The sequence below is a fragment of the Grammomys surdaster genome, unplaced genomic scaffold (assembly GCF_004785775.1).
Source record: "Grammomys surdaster isolate TR1022 unplaced genomic scaffold, NIH_TR_1.0 328, whole genome shotgun sequence".
In the NCBI taxonomy this organism is placed as follows: Eukaryota; Metazoa; Chordata; class Mammalia; order Rodentia; family Muridae; genus Grammomys; species Grammomys surdaster.
Window position 1 is genome coordinate 1,489,535 of NW_021604747.1, and position 13,656 is coordinate 1,503,190.

Consider the following 13,656-nt stretch of genomic DNA (forward strand, 5'->3'; position numbering starts at 1 on the left):
GTCGGTTGGAGGAGAGGGCTCAGGATATGGCTGGGGTGAGCAGCAGGGCCTTGGTGGGCCTGGCTCTCCTAGGGAATACTTCATCTTTCATGAGGCTAGGAGACTGGGCTTTCTCTCCAGAGGAGGAAGCAGAGAGGGATAGGCTGGGGGCAGGAAGGAAAAGGTCCCTGAAATGCACTCTCAGCCTGAGCAATAACTTGGCCTGGGAGAACTGTCACACAGGGATGACTGGTCTGAAGGAGAAATAAGACGGGCTGTGTGGCATGAGGAGGGGCAACTAGGTCACGAGCTCCAGACTCAGTGTGCTCTTTGCTTCTTATCTTTCGTTTCTGTCTTAGTTTGTCTTCTGTCTAAGACATTCTCTCAAGGATGCCAATGAACTTGAGCAGACATGGGAATGGCTTAAGGGATAGCTGCAGGCTGTGTTGGCACCAACTGGATATGGTCCTTAGGAAATGGGCAAGTGCCAGCGATTGTATGTCATCCAGACTGCAGAGTTCTGAGGCCCAAATGAAACCTCACAGTATGCTGCCTGAGTACTGTGTGCACTGGGTGGGGAGGGAGGCTTGCAACTCACCCCTCATCACCCACCCCTCTGTGCACAGAGCAAGCAGCTCCCTTTCCAGGAGACTGGGTAAACATCCTCACATCAGCAATGGCGTTCATCACTTCTCATGAGCTCTGCCACCAGCTGTGGTCCCATGGTTTGTTGAGGTTATTAAATAAAAGGCTATTAATATGAGAGTGCATGTAGGGTCTTGCTGGACATGTTGGAAGCTCCTTGCAATACTAGAAGACCTCTGCTCTTTCTGAGGGAATTTTCTGTGATCCAGATGGCCACACCACAGCATGTCCTCCTTCTCTCACAGGATATATGAAGTAATGACTCTTGGGATGCACTACCACGATTTCCTACCTTCTGCCTCAACCCTAGCAAATGGCTCCATCCAGTCCTAGGATTCCTTTTCTGGAACTGTCAACAGGAAGTTACTAGTATCTCTTATAGCAATGGACTTTATGGTGTGGAAATTTCCACAGTTGTCACTGAATAAAGTCCTCAGTGAATGTACAGGGCCCAGGAAAGCATCTGAACGTTGCTGATACTTATGTAAGCCTGTCCCCCACAAGGCTCTTGCAGTTAGTTATTCTTTTTATTTGTGGGTGCACACACGCAGAGGCTGGAGGTTGTTCTCAAATTTCTCCTCAATCATGCTCCATTTTATTTCTCTTTGGCAGGGTCTCAGTGGAACATGAGTGGGCTTGCTGATTTGGTTAGGTGGGCTGGCCAACATGCCCCAGGTGTCTCCTGTCCCTGCTTCCAGATTTACAGATGCATTCTGCTGTGGGTTCTGGGGATGGAACTCATGCCTGTGCAGCAAGCATTTGCTAACTGAGCCATCTCCCCTGCCATACTCATAATCACTGTAGCAGTTGCTTCTCATTGAAGAGGATGTGTTTGAGGTGGTGTTTCAGCACAGAGGGAAATCAAGGTAAAAACACCCAACTGGGGCTAATACCCGCCCATTTCCTTCTCCCTCATGTCTTCTTCTCATTGCAAGAGCCAAACTCTCTTCCTCCATCTGTGAACAAGCAGAAGAACACAGCCTGGCAGCTGCCACCCTTAGGTGACTGCATTGAGCCTCTTTTGGCCATGCTGATTGCTCTGTGTCAGCCTGGCTCTTTGAGGCAGTGTCCAGACAGGGGCACACCAGAGGAGGGGTTCTCCACATGAGTGAGAGTACCCAGGAGCTGTGTGCTCATGATAGGGGAAGGTCTTAGGGGACCTGTGGGGTTGGACACTCCATAGTTTTTGGGAACTGGGGATAGCCCTAAGCACCTATAAAAAGGGAAAGCATGCTAACCCTAAGATAGAGACTACTGAAAAGCACCTGCAGGAGCATGTGAATGAAGTAGGTGGTACCCTGGAATGACTGGGCCAAGCAAGACCTAAACAAAAGGAGGCTTCCTGCCACAGGGGCTCCCAGCACCACACAGGCAAAGACACAGTAGCATTTTGTCATCACAGAGACTCAGTCTAAGTCTGGAACCTCCTCTTGGGGAGAAAACTAAAATAGAGAGCACTTTGAAATGCAAGAGATCTCTTCTTCAAACACATTCTGTTCTGCCTTTGTGGCCCTGCAGGCCTGGCAGCAGGACACTCAGCCCAAGGCAAAGCTGGAGGAGGGAGGCAGGCCTATCTGCTTAAAACTTGTGGAGTAGGGGGTGGCCTCTTTTGTAAAGGAGAGAAGAGAGGTTGTGGACCCAACTGTCTGAGTCCCTGTATTCTCTGGACTTGGTTTCTGTCACTCCATTTGACTTAGGATTAGAGATGATTTCAAGCCCCACCTAGAGCTGGCAACTGTTATCAGGTGGGACAGTACTCAAGTAATGGCTTCACAGATGCACAACAGAGCAGAATGGGGCTGCCCAGAGCATTGTGAAGCAGGGGTGCCAAAGGCCTGCTAGCCACAGGCACCCCCAATTCTGTTGAGCCTAACATGCAAGTCTGTAGAGAGACAAAAGTTACCCATGAGGCCCCAACAGCAGGAACCTGAGGATCAAAGAGCCTAGAAAGGCCATGCTGCCTAGGAAGAGGGCAGAAAGCCAAATGCCTAAGGCATCTACTGAGACTGTAGTTGCTCAGCAATGGATCCTAACATCCATCTAGAGCAACCTAGCCATCTAGACCAGTGAAACAGAATAAAAGTGGCAGCAGTGTGCACTACTTTTATGAAGCAAATATTGTGTGTACTGGGTTAAAAAATCTGACTTTCTTATGGGTTGTTCTCTGTGGACAGTTACGAAGTGACTTCAGGTGGGAAGATGCAGCTGACTGGCAAGTGAATTCCTCCCTTCATAACTTTGCTGAGGTCTGCCTCAATGATGACTGAACTGTTAACCCCCAGTCGAGGGAAGTGATTTTTATCTTTTTTACATCAGGCTTTAGTTTGAGTATGGGTGGTGTCTGTACATGTGCATGCAGTGGCTAAAGGTCAACACTGGGTGTTCTGCTCAATCCAATCCACTTTATTATTTGGGAAAGAGCTTCTCAATGAACTTGGAGCTCACTGATAAGGCTGGACTAGCTACCCAGTGAGGCCCAAGGATCTCTTTCTACTCCTTCAGGGCTGAGGTTAAAGATGGATGTCACTGTGCCTCACATTTTTTAAGTATTGAAGATCCACACTCAGGTCACCATACTTCCATAGCTAGCACTTTGCCCACTAAGCCATCTTCCTGGCACCTAAAACTTTTTTTTTTCTCCAATTAAACATTCTCACAAAGTAAGAGAACAGGTATCCACTCCCGACCTGAAACCCCTTTCCTGAAGTCACTCTCCTTAAATTGTCCATGTAAATTAGGCACATGTGTATTACTTCCTCCTTTAAGAATCTAAATCTGGTACAGGACATGGAAAAATCAAGCTGGTACTGACATGGAAGCTTCTCACTAGCAAGCTTACACAATCTTGAAAGGTGCCATCTGCAGGCCACTGGCTAAGAAAAGCCCACAGCCTTACCCAGCTGTAAACATTTTGAGTGACAATAATGACGTTTGTGGCGAGGCATGCCCATGGGTGCATCCACATGAATGCCATGGGATAACAGAATGCTTTCTGATTGGACTTAAGACCTGTTCGAAAACTGGAAACACAAGCCTGGTGCTATAAATCTGGCCAAGAACCCATGTTTGGAGCGCTCATAGGCCCCAAAGGTAAACAAACCTACTACTACTATTTTATTAAATGAGCTTAAACTGCCCTCTAACTTCGTATCTCTATACTCACAGATAAGCACAGCTCTCAGACGTCATCAGAGGTTCTTTGTGTAGTTGACCCAGATGGCAGTTGACCTAGAATTTCACAAGTGGTCAAAGTGCAGACATTAAGTGACCATGGGGTACTGAGCTACACACTGGACATCTAATAGCATTCCCCTCTGCACAAAGCTCAGGAATAAACTTAGAAGAGGGAGAAGAAAGATTGGAAAAGCCAGAAGTTGGGGAAGAATAGACCAAAACACTTGGGCATGGCAGGACCACTGTATTCATAAGCTCACAGCAGCTGTGGCTGCCTGCACACAGTCAAGCCAGGCAACATTCTAATATGGAGCAGGTAAAGGCTCACCAATGGCCACCCCTAGCTGGGGGGGGGGGCTATGGGCTATGGGTTGATGGCTCATATGGGAAAGAAATGATTTCTTTAAGGGTGTGGCCCCTAGGAGACTGATCATACTCCAGTGGAGGACCACACAGCCATGTGCGTATGTGCAGCACAAATGAGACTTGGTGGGGTATGAGAAACAAAGGAGGGGGGCATGAGGTTGGAGGGGTAGGGCATAATTCAAGAGAGGTTAGGGGAGGGATGTGACTGGTGGAAACGTGTTATGCATGTATGATATTTTCAGATATTAAAATATTACATTAAAAAACAAACAGGAACACCATATGCACTGTTCCTTTCCCATATTACATATTTTAACATGTGATGTGTTACTTCAATCTTTTACTCCAAAGGATAGTGTGGTAGCTGTTCTTGCTTTCAACTTCACTAATCTAGAATTAACTAACATCCAAGTGGCTGGGTAGACCTGTGAGGGATTTTTTTCTTAAGACATTTAAGTGGGAAGACCCATTTCTAAACTCTTTCTTTGAGGCAGGGAGATCCCCCTTTAATGTAGGCCACACTGTGTGCTGGCAGCCTATATAAAGGAAAGGAAGAAGGAAGCTTACTCTCTTTGCCTGCTTGCTCTCACTCTCATTGGGAAGTCCATTCCTTCACTAGCATCAGAGCCTACTTCATGATTCCATTGTATACAGAAGACCAGCGGAGACATTCAGCCTTATGGACCAAACTACTACTGGATTCTTGGACCTTCTTGTTGGGAGACAGCCAATGTTGAACTAGCTGAACCACAGACTATAAGCCAGTGGTTCTCAATCTTCTTATGATGCAACCCTTTAATACAGTTCCTCATGTTGTGATGACTCCCAACCATAACATTATTTCATTGTTATTTCATAACTGTAATTTTGCTACTGTTATAAATCCTACTATAAATATCTGATATATGTAGAATATCTGATGTGGTCCCAATCCACAGGTTAAGAACCACTGCTGAAAGCCATTCTAAAATTCCCTTCTTTCTGTGTATAGACATATATATGCATATATACACACATGTATTAGAATGTATATGTATTTATGTATATACACATATATGAACATATATAAATAAACACACACACACATATATATATGTATATATATATACATATGTATATATATATTATATATACATTTATTCTGTAAGTTCTGTTCCTCTAGAGAACACTGACTAATGTACATAGTATTCCATTATATGGAATACTGTAACACTTTTTAGCCCATTCTGATGAGTTGTACCTAGTCTTTCACTTACAAACAAAAATTGAGGGACATGTTGTTTGCCTGTGTCCTCATGTACTGACTCTTAGAAGTGGGATCCTTGGAGCACAAGATTTGTGCCTTGTTAAATTTTATGCTGTCCAATTGCTTTCTATTAATGGCAGATCAACATATCCATGCCACTTTCCTGTCTAGACACTGGGTCTGGCCTCCCAGTGCCAGACTGGACTCATTATTGTCAACAATTTTCTTGGTCACATCATGACATTACACTGTTGCCCTGTTCTTTCTTCAAACACTGTTTGGACTGGACCGCCTTTGTGTGAGGGGTAGCATATTTGCCTCGCATGTGCTGGGGCTTTGGCTTGATGCCTAGCACTGTGACTAAAAACCAAACACCTATGAAAGACAGGTTTCGTGGTATTAGAGGTGACTTTTTGGGTATAGTTGTTGTCAAAGCTTGGCTCCATGCATACCATGACAAATGTCACGAAGGTGCTTCACTGAAGACAGGGTAGTGGAGGCACACATCACTACATTTACCTCACAGGCAGAGCCTCAGGGTAGTTGGCATCACCTGTGTTTGGGTCACATCTGTGCACTGCCACTGCCACTTGGGTGGCAATGGATTTGACTGCCCTCTCTGCCATGTCTCTGTTGAGGCTTGCAGACCGAAGTTCTTCTTCGTGTCAGCCTTTTGGTATGGAGTCAATTTATGCTTAATGAAAAAAGTATTTAAAAAATTTTGAATACTGAATAGGTATTTGGTTTCTCAAAAATACCATGACCTATTATGTTAACAGCTAACAGAAATAGGGGCATTTGGGACTGGAACCCGCTTAACTTCACATGAAACCTACCACAAGGGGTTATGACGCCACTTTTAGCTGCTATCTTTGGTTTTTCCCACAGTGCTTCCCAAGGTTAAACAGTCTTCTGAGGCATTTCCACAAGTCAGAGTGTGGCCACTGTCATGTGCTTCCCCAACAGTGCCTGCACCCTGACCCTGAGTCCATAATACACCCGAGAAAGAGGGCTTGTGGTTTCATGATGGAACCACCATGGTCCAGGGTAAGCATGAGACACCTCCCCCTGAAGTCACACTTCTGGAGATAGTTCAGGCACATAAGATAAGCCAGCACCGAAGCTGGGATCAGCTGCTGCCTATCCAGCAGGACTTAAAGCTGAAACCCTATGCTGCTAAAACCAGTAAATCCTCTTGTTCTCAGGAGCCCAGTAAAAAAAAGAAGACTCTATAAAACATGCACACAACAAAGCATGTCGGCAGCTTGAATGGAGCAGCCCTATCCAGATCGGAGACTCCTAGTAAATAAACCAAGTGCAACATTTATTGCCAGCAATCATGTCACTGGCTCACAGAAAACTGGAGCCGCACAGCTGGGAAAGGAGGAGTTTTCAGCCAGAGAAGGCCATGGAACATGCCCAGGCTCAGTTATTTACTGTGTGCAGACGAAGAGACAGCCTTCCATATGAGGAACAGTTCAGCAGAGGAGGATGGGCTAAACCAGGAAGAGCTCCAGAGAGCCAGCAAGTGCAACCAAAGGGACATGAATAAACAGGACAAGTAATAAAACAGTACAAATCAAAAAATGCTCTAACTCTCAGAAATAATTTACAGCCAAAGAAAAGAGAAAAAAATCTGGCTTTGGGACAGTTTTCTGAGAAGCAGATATTAACAAAATTAAAGTGCTGGGATGCTGTCATAGCTATATACAGGCTTGGAATTTTATTAAAGAAGAAGAAGAAGAAGAAGAGGAGGAGGAGGAGGAGGAGGAGGAGGAGGAGGAGGAGGAGGAGGAGACCGCAAAGCAACAAATTTGCATTTAGCTGATGCAGACACTTCCTACCCTAGCAATGATCTGTATGCTATTTCCTGCATAGTATGAGCTTTTGTGGGACTCCAGGCTGACAAAGGATCATTCATGTCCTCAAGAGGCTAATGGTCTTAAACCAGCTTCTGGGTGGGATGTGCATATGACAACAGCTTCAGCAGAGGAGGGCAGAGGGGCAGTTACAGGGGACAGGGGCAGACCTGAAGAGTATCCACCTCCATAAATGTGCTTCTCATACGGAGATGTGGATTCCTCTGCTTCTCTGTACTTCCTGATCTTGCCGTCTGTTGTTCAGGGCTATCTGGGCTGTTTCCACTTTGTTTTATATGCTGTAATGTACCTCCTTCAGATCTTGCCCAAAGCATAAGAAATACCAACTTCCTGCTGCCATGTGTTTCAAGTAGTTTTCCTAGTCACTTCTTGAGGGGGATAATCACTATTATTCTACAGAGTGGCTAGAGCCCTGGCAAAAGACTTCTCTCCAGGTCACAGAGACTAAGTGGCAAAGTACTGTATTCCACCCCATCCCCTGTCCCCATCTCTCTGAAGCTGAGCTGAGGGTGATCAATGGATAAACCATGGCAAAATGTTTGTGGGAATCCAAACCAAATCTCTTTCACAGGTCTGCAAAACTGTTAGCCGTCTCCTGCCTGCACTGCTGCAGCCACCAGGCACCTATGAACATTGTGTTTAAAAGGTGATGCAAGACCCAGTAGTGTATCAATCCAATCCTTCTCCATTCCCGGGAACGTTCTCAAGCCTGTGTCTGGCAAACAGCATAGGAGGGCCATGTGCACGGAGCTCTCACCTCAAGGCAGTGGTATAAAGTGCTCAGACCCCACTGCTCAGAAAATGACTCAACAGCCGGAACGGCCAGCAACTTCCAATGGCAACTTTGGTGAGTCAAGGTAATTTCCTAGGACTTTAAGAGGTCCTTACTTACTCTTGACTTTCAAAGAGACTATGGGCTTTAAAGGCACAGTGTATCTTAAATTGATCAGCTAGCGACAGTCCTCTGAAGTTCTAGGGAGGGAGAGAAAGCAGGTGGCACCACTGCATCTGGGCTGTGCCAGCTAGTTCACTCTCTGGGTTGTAAATTTTCTGGCCACAAAGACTTCCTGAAAATAACTTTCTACCAAGTAAGTAGGGTTTTTTTTTATTAGCTGAAGTAGCTCTTTTTTCTATTAATTTGAGAAGGAACACTAGAAGACTTGATAGCTACTCTTCAAAGCACTGCACATTTAAGAAAACAACAAAAATTTTTTAAAAATGTGTTTTTCAAACAGATTTTGTGTTATTTTGTGTTTTTTATCTTTAAAAAGACTGTTCTAGAGCATATGCAAATAAACCAGAGACTAATAAATATCAACAATTATCACATACTATAGTTTTATACCACATTCCACACCTGTATAATTAAAGGTTAATAAGTATAATCAAATAGCATCAAAAGACACATGTACATATATTCCCCTCCTCACTCTCTGTCTGTCTTTATCACATACAACATACACACATACTCATACTCAAAAGCTGGCAATTGAGAATAACAATTGTCTCTACATTTCAATTTCCTAATTTTGATCTTTTTATTTATTATTAAATAAAGTCTACGATATTGGAGAATGCATGGAATTTTAAAGTGAGACTACATATGTTAGAAAAATGCATTCAGGGCACATATTTTATTTCTTAAGAAAATAAAACTATGCATAAACATGTCCTCTGTGCACTGACTGTTCCTGGCCCTGGAGCGCTGGATCCTTACAATTAAATACTAACAGCACAGACTGTGAGAAAGGTGGTGCAGCATCTCTTGGGCCTCGGTGTCATAGCCTTGCTTCACTGGGGAGCTCAGGAGCTCCTTGGTTAGAGAACGTACCCAGGAGAGCCCAGAGTCTGGTGGGGTCTTCACAGTTGTGCTGGCGTACCCAGTGAAGAAGCAGGTCCTCCTTCCTTCCGAGCATCTGAGCACAGAGCAGGCAATTAAAGCCTGTGTGGGACCAGAGAAACCTGGCAGGATGCGGTGGGCCAGTCATTTCCCACTGGCTACCTTCACTTCCTACCAGGGCTTCCTCTCTGTTCTGATGAGGGGTTGGCTGTCTTTTCACTCTAGGGAATGCTGGAGAGTCCTCCACAGAAGCATAGGGCTTCATCTGCGTCCTTCTCTCTGTGTACGGCTTCTGGTGGGGAACATCAGATCTGCTGCCTGGTAGGATCACCTCTTGCAGCCGGCCTTGAATTTCCTCCCCATGAACATGAAGCAAATGAAACTTTATTTCAGCAAAAGACTGAGCAGTGATCTGACAACGGCCACATCTGATTTGCAATTTGACTTCATCTGCCTGGTTTAGAAGGAAATCTTCTTCCAAACTTGACTTGGTTTCCCTGTAAAGGGGGGAAATAGTCTAGGTAAGATACACTAGGAAAATGCAACTGGATCTCTTGCTGCCAGGTCTTGGTATCCAGGAATATAAAACACCCTGCTAGGAAAGCAGGGACTGGACAGAACTCTGCAGAGCCCCATCAGAGAACACGGCACACATGTCTACTCACAGAGCCATACATCTTTGAGAACACCAGGGACCATTTCAGAGGAACCTTGCATCTCCCCCTAGTGAACCAGCTCCCTTGATACCACAGATGTACACAACAGGAAGATAAGGTAACATGATAGGAGCTGCCAAGATACCCTGTGGCACTTCTGGAAATGACTGTCCCACTCATCCATGCCACCCCCACCATTAGAGAAGTCCTGACATCTCGTTTCAAGATGATCTAAGTACATGAAACAAGTGTGAAGGAGGCTGCATGGCAGGCACAGTAGGGAAAGGCATGCTAGTGGAGAAGAGGAAAGCCCAAAGACAAGGACAAGCTGGGGCAGGCATCCGGCTTATATCCATTATGAAACACAACAGAAAATATTTAGAAAAACTGGAACCATAAAAACAAGGGGCAAAGAACCTAAGGTCCTGGATAGGGTTTCTTTCTCATTCCACAGTCACCTCAGTGGTGGGTGCAGGGACTACACTGTGAGCACGTCCCTGGTCATTACTGCTCAAGTGCCTGCCTTGTCAGCTTCCAGGTTACAAAGGTTTGTTGTTGTTTTGTTTGTTATAATGTCAAGGAGCAGTGTTTTAAAAAGAGGGATATAGGGACAAGTTAATTTGGCCTGTCAGGTAACAAAAGGCACATGTGGAGGGTGAGTTGGAGCACCTCCGGGTCTGGTGAAGAGGGTAGCCTCACAAAGCATTATGAGACAAATAATGCTGTTTAGATAAGAATTCCACAAACGGTAATTTGGGGGAACTATTTTATAGAGATTACTAAAAGCTATATATAATAATCTATTATTTTAATTTTTAGACACAAAAAATAATCTGTCACCTAACTGTCCCCAACATACTCCAAACTGGTATTCATGCCTTGACTTACACAAGTCTGAGTAGTTAAACATTGTGACTGAGCAGAAACCAACAAGAAATGGGGTCATTCTTCACAGAACTGAAGGGGTGGGACAGGTGACTTATTTTACCTATGACATCTTTTGTTGTTGTTGTTATTCTGAGACAGGGTCTTACATAGCCTAGGCTGATCTTAAATTTCTAATTTTCCTGTCTGTCTCTGCAAAGTGCTAGGACTATATAGGTGTGCACCCCTACTCCTGGTGAGTTTTCTGAATCTTAATCTTCTCAAATTACAACAGACTTTCCTGTCACCTTCCCTTCCATGAACACTTACCTCTCCAGTGAGCTGTCAGGTCCTTGCATACCGAGATCTCTGACCTTGTTTGCTGGTGTGTCTCCTGGCTGCAGTTCATTGGGGGAGGGCTCTGTGCTGATCACAACCCTGTGTACCTCCTTCAGATGGCCGAAATAGACCCGGACATGACCAAATACTTTTGCACAAAATTCACAGCACACGAGTTTCTTGGGGCGATTGTCACCATGGTGAAGTTTCATATGTGCACTTAGGCTGCCAGGACGCACGTAGGTCTTGCGACAGATTCCACAACTATACGGGCGTCTATTGGTGTGTACATTCATGTGGTCTAGAAGGTGGTGTTTGAACTGGAAGTGGTAGTTGCACACGGGACACATGTGCCAGGGCTTCCTAATGCCAGAGAACCCATTTCTGAGTGCAGAGCTGGGCTTCAGGGCAAGGCTGTCACTCTGCTTGGAGACAAGACATTTTGGAGGCAGGACATTATTCAGAACATCTTGACCTAGGCAGCTGGGAGCCTGGGACAGCACAGCTGCAGGAGATGCCAGGGGCGCCAAAGCAGACAGGACGATGACAGGCTTGGGCATGATGTTACGATACTTTCTCGAAGCAGCCCTGGGCTTCTGGTCTCTGGGTTCTTGGGGACTGTTTCTTGCCCTTTCTATGCCATCTCCACACATACCAATAATGCATTTCCTCCTTTTGCCCTGCAATGCTAAAATCTCATCTGGTACTTTCCATTTTCTTCCCCTTCTCTTTATCCCACTGCTGGGTTTTGCCTTATGGCTGAGATCTAATTTGGTGACAGAACAGAAGGCACTTTCACAAGCACTCTGCTTAGACCCATGCAGAGCAGGTATCTTGCTGGCTGTCTCAGTGGCTGCATCAAACCCTTCTGTGATGGACAGTCTCTCATCACAGTTTGCTTTGCATCCAGATGAAGACAATTCTGCATTATCAGCATCTGGTTCCACTTTGCCCACCTCTGTGGTTTTCACTTTTGGGAAGGGCAGGATGGGCAGTTTACCCTTGGGTATTACAGAGACCAACTGAACTGCACTGCTGAAGGGAGCATGAGCAGGAGCTACCTGTTCTTTGAGCTCTTCACCAGCAACAGCAGGTTTAGTGGGTGCCTCCTTCCTGGCACAACCTGCCTTCTGCATACTTGCTGGGAGGCTCTGTGGGGAAGAAGAGTCCTCTGTAGTGTATGCTGGAATAGCAGGAAGCTCCAGATCTTCACAACTGTTGGTCACTAGAGGACTCAAATCTCCTTGGCCAATACCACTGGTCAGTGTAGCTATATTGACACTGGTGGGGGAAGGGTTTAAAGTGGACATTCGCTTCCATGGGCTGAGTTTGTGAGGCAGCTCAGGATGGGCTTGTGGGGAAGGGCTCAAATGACATAACTGGGCTGGGCCAGGAGGGTCACTGGAGCCACCCCTGGGAGAACACAGGTCCTGTTTCTTTCTTAGTACTTTGCTACTTAGTGGCTGGTATCGAGGAATAGGTAGCTTAAGGTTTTCATGTATGGACATTCTGGGCTTCTGAAATGGCTGGGCTGAGGCAACATTTGGCAAAGCAACAAGAGAAAATGTCCCCTCCTGGCCAGCCACCTGCATCAGAGCATAGTTCTGGGTGGGCATGCCCAGAGGCTTGGACGTTAGAGCCAGATTCCCTTGGTCAGAAAGCAAGGAAGGGCAGGGTAGCACTCTGGATGTTAGGACTTTAGGCACAATTTTTGGTGCAATGGTCCTAAACTGACTCTTACTCTGTGAGGTTTTTCCACTCTGTGTTGTTCCAGAAGGGATGTTTGCTTCACCTGCAATGATAATATACAGATTACTACAATGTTCTAGACTGAAACTTCAATAGTTAAGAGGATATACTGCTCTTGCAAAGGACCTGGGTTCATTTTCCTGTACTCATGTTGGGCGACTCACAGGTGCCTCAATTTCAGGAAGATCCAATGTCCTCTTCTGTCCTGTGGAGGCACCTGCATTCACGGGCAGACATCTACACTAGTGAGTTTGTGAACGTGCAGACACACAACACACGCACATACTTAGAGAATTAACAAAACATCTGATTTATCTGTTCAGAACAGATTCCTTGGCCTGTAGCCATCTTTCTAAGCAACTACCTATGTCCTTCAAGACAAGGCTTGAAGGTCACCTCCCTGTGTGTTGATTTCCCAAGGACTGTAATTCTCCACTGTTGCAACACAATTCTCGTGTTAGAATGTCATCCATTAAAGAGAGCTTCTAGAGAGCTGGACTCTGTCCTTCTGGTCCTTGTGCTCTGTAAGTCCTTTATCCAGCTTCTGTCTTTACCCATATTTGACCCATCATTACAAGCCAGAGCAACTCCAGTTTCCTTCCTGACCTCCAGAGCTGCAATGCATCTCCCTGGCGCATTCAACGGTTTCATATAGATGCCTTGATTCTCCAATACACCTAAGCTTGATGAAGTTGAGGCATACTAAGTTAATCTACCACCCACTGCATCTTTGGTCTAACACAAATGCTTTTGCATCCACTGGCTTTTTGCTTGTTGGCTGCACCATTTGGTGCTGGCAGTGCAGTTTGCTTTGCAAAGTGATGGGTTCCAGACTGAAGGTGGCTTTGGTGCTGTTCTTGTGTGACTTGTGAATTTTCTTTTCACACATTTCAAAGTGTTTATGTATGCTTTTGCAAT

The 13,656-nt window shown here is 45.5% G+C and overlaps 1 protein-coding gene across 3 annotated transcripts in view; it reads right to left on the reverse strand.

Moving 5' to 3' along the window:
• Positions 1 to 8,803: 8,803 nt before the first annotated feature.
• The window catches only part of Znf438 (zinc finger protein 438), a 181,287-nt gene continuing 176,434 nt past the window's right edge, over positions 8,804 to 13,656 (reverse strand). For all 3 annotated transcript variants that reach the window (XM_028778196.1, XM_028778197.1, XM_028778198.1), the window contains 2 exons: positions 10,981 to 12,781; positions 8,804 to 9,627 (listed from right to left, as the gene is read on the reverse strand). In XM_028778196.1, coding sequence (XP_028634029.1) covers positions 9,069 to 9,627; positions 10,981 to 12,781 — 2,360 coding nt within the window. In that variant the 3' untranslated portion in view covers positions 8,804 to 9,068. The remainder of the gene's footprint in view (positions 9,628 to 10,980; positions 12,782 to 13,656) is intronic.